Below are 3,083 nucleotides of genomic sequence, written 5' to 3'. Positions count from 1 at the left end.
GTCAAGATGTTAATCTTTTCACCCATGTTAGTAGCATAAGTTTACTTTTCAAAAATAAATATACAAAGTAATGTATGTATAGCTGATGTTTCAGGTTCAGTTTCTCTCCTGGAAGATTTTGACTTTGATAAATATATTCCTAGAAGGACAATGAAGAAAAAACAAAATGTATATTTAAGCATTCAAAAACTTTAGCATACCACTTAACTGTTAAAACGCTGAACATCTTTATTTTTTTTTTACTTTTTTTTGCAATTCATCACAAATTCATTTGCGATAAAAGAATTATTCATGTATACAATTAAAAAAAACCTGTTAGCAACAACTACACTGAGTACAACAGCGGCCTTTCTCTGTAAACGGCTGCCTGGATAATGTTACCTGAATTTTAAAGAAATGTTTATCCCAAAAAGAACCTCCCTGATTGTCCTGCCACATATAGGCCAGTTTTGATTAGCTCTGACAATCTGTTACAGAAATGCTACCCGAGAAAGCAGGCCATAATACAGCAGCTTTAAACAAGAATGAGAGCCTGGGGGTACTGATGCTAAATTTCTATTGAATAATCAAAATTGTAATTAAGAGGATGAATACCACAGTAAGATTTCTTAACTAAGAGAACATATTTTTAAGTATTTTATGCATCAACAATATACAAACAGCAAACACTGAGTTTCCAACATCCAAATGAAACGCCCCCAAATGGTGGCACAACCTAGAACTTGAAATGCATTTTCTCTTTGGAGCAGGGCTAGAAACCTGCCTTCTTACATAATGGGTAGTTCCTCAGACCAACCCAAAAGACACTTTTTTAGCACACTTTTTTTTTTGAAATAACATACATCAGAAATGCGTAATAGACCCGAACATACTATTGAAACACTGATAAAAACTAAAGTACTGAATTGTAATGGAAACCATGGCTGTACCAGCCCAAAGCAATAGCATATGTGAAACACTCGAACAGAGAACACAATTAGGGATTAACCAAAAAGCTTTGTAAGAGAGAAGGCAAAAAAAGACGCTGGTGGGAAAGAAACCGAGAGGGGGGCTACAGAAAGCATCTGGGCACTTGGAGAAGGCAGTGGGCACCCTTAGCTCCAGAGGCCCGCGTAGTTGCCGTAGAGGCCCGAAGGGAGAGGCCCCCCAGCCACGAAGAGCTTCATCTCGGGCCAGTTGTAGCAGTGGGTGTAGAGCGCGTTGGGGAACGCCTCGATGCCACCGAAGTAGTTGACCCACAGGTCGTCGTGGCTGAGCCAGCCCCTGCCGCAGGTGAGCCGCAGCTTCCTCCCGGTGGGCCCCGGGGAGCAGTCGGGGCCGGCCGAGGCCCTCTCCTCCAGGAACTTCTGCGCGCGGGCGTCATAGAAGAGCAGGGAGCCGTGGCCGGTGCCCACGGTGACCATGTGCTGGTAGAAGCTGAGCGAGCGCACGCCGGTGCCGCCGTCTCGGGAGCACAGGGGCGGGATGTTCTGCTGGCGCTGGCGGGGATCCAGAAAGGAGACGTGGGACTGCGAGCCCACGGCGTAGAGGGACAGCTCCTCGCAGTAGGTCAGGCACACGTTCTCTCTGCAGTAGGGCAGCTTGATGGACAGCAGCCGGGACAGGGCGCCCCGGGCTTTCCACAGGTGGAAGTAGCCGTCTAGGGACACGGCGCCCAGCTCCTGGTTCTTGTGGTTAAAGGCCAGGGCGCGCACCTTTCGGTTATTGGGGCTGGTGGCGGACCTGGGGATGGTCTCCAAGTTCCTGGGACGGATGTGGGCGTACACGGGGAGCCCCGCGTCGTCGTGCCAGACGATCCTGCCGTTGAACGTGTCGGGATCGATTCTCCAGAGGGCGACGGTGCCGTCTCGGGACCCGCTGACGGCCACCGTGTCACTCATCCAGGCGACGGCGAAGATCCAGTCCTTGTGGCCGAAGCGGTCGCCCAGGCACAGGGGGTCGAGGGTGGGCAGCTGGTAGACAGCCAGGCTGTTGGGGTTCTCGCCGCCGGTGGCCAGCAGCGTCCTGGAGGGGTTCAGCTCGATGGCGTGGATGCCGCAGCTGGGCTGCGCGCGGCCCAGCTCGGGGGCGCGGTCCCGCATGAGCGGGATGCGCGTGATCTGGCCCGACTGCACGTCCACCACGAAGAGCGTGTTGCACTTGGTGCCGCACACCACCTGCCTGGCGCTCAGCCACTGCGACGCGAACACCTTGTTGAGGGTGCCCAGGGCCAGCTCGCGCTCCCGCAGCAGCCCCGGCAGCTTGTGCACCGCGTAGGCGCGCAGCTCGCCCTCGAAGCCCGCGCGGCCCCGCGCGCCCGCCTCGCGGGCCGCCAGGTAGGGCACCAGCGAGCGCCGCGCCGCCGGCCGCCTCTGCTTCTTGGGCAGCAGCGGGCCCTCGCCCGCCGCCCCCGGGCCCCGCGCCGACGAGCCGGCGGCGGCCCCGTCGGCCGCTTTCCGCTTCCTGCTACCTGTTGGCTGCCTGGCCATGGGGGGCGGCGGGCGAGCCGGGGCGGCGGCGGCGACGGCGGCGGCGACCGCGGCGACGGCGGCGGCGGCGGGGCCGAGGGGACGGCGGCTGGGACGCCGGAGGTGGCGGTGCGTGTCACCCGTGTTGGCCGTGGCGGCGGTGGGGACGGCGCCTCAGAGAGAGGCGGCAGCGAGGGCTCTCGGGGAGCGGGAGTCGGGGGCGATCGCGGGGCGCAGGCTCCGGAGTCCGGGCCGGCGGGGTCGGGGCGGCGAGGGCCCGAGGGGGCCGAGCGCGGGCGGAGCGCGGCGGGGCGGGCGGCGCGGTTCGGGGCGAGGCGGGAGCGCGTCTGAGTGGGACGAGGGCGACGCGGGAGGCGGTTAAGAGGGGGCGGAGGCAGCGGAGGAGCGGGCGGGGAGCTGCCTGGGGGGTGGGGGCTGCCCGGCAGCTCTCGGCACAGGGGGAGGGGTCGGCCGGTGGGCGGGAGGTGGGGGAAGGAGCGGGCTCCCGGAGAGCGCCCGGGGCCAGCGCTCGGGGATCCCCGACCGATCGGCTCAACGCCGACGCGTCCCCGCGTTAGCCCACGGGGGGCGGGGGTGGGGGGTTTCCACCGCCCCCAGGACGGCGACCAACCCGCC

General features: G+C 60.2%; 1 protein-coding gene across 1 annotated transcript; it reads right to left on the bottom strand.

The window, feature by feature from the left end:
- Positions 1 to 311: 311 nt before the first annotated feature.
- On the bottom strand, positions 312 to 2,507 carry LOC308550900 (DDB1- and CUL4-associated factor 12-like protein 2). Its single transcript, XM_081125348.1, has one exon. The coding sequence runs from the start codon at positions 2,466 to 2,468 to the stop codon at positions 1,095 to 1,097; it is 1,374 nt and encodes a 457-aa protein (XP_080981474.1). The 5' UTR covers positions 2,469 to 2,507; the 3' UTR covers positions 312 to 1,094.
- Positions 2,508 to 3,083: the final 576 nt, after the last annotated feature.

Source organism: Miniopterus schreibersii, assembly GCF_964146895.1.
Source record: "Miniopterus schreibersii genome assembly, chromosome: X".
Lineage (NCBI taxonomy): Eukaryota > Metazoa > Chordata > Mammalia > Chiroptera > Miniopteridae > Miniopterus > Miniopterus schreibersii.
Note: the sequence above shows the minus strand (reverse complement) of the source record. Positions and strands in the feature narration are given on the sequence as shown.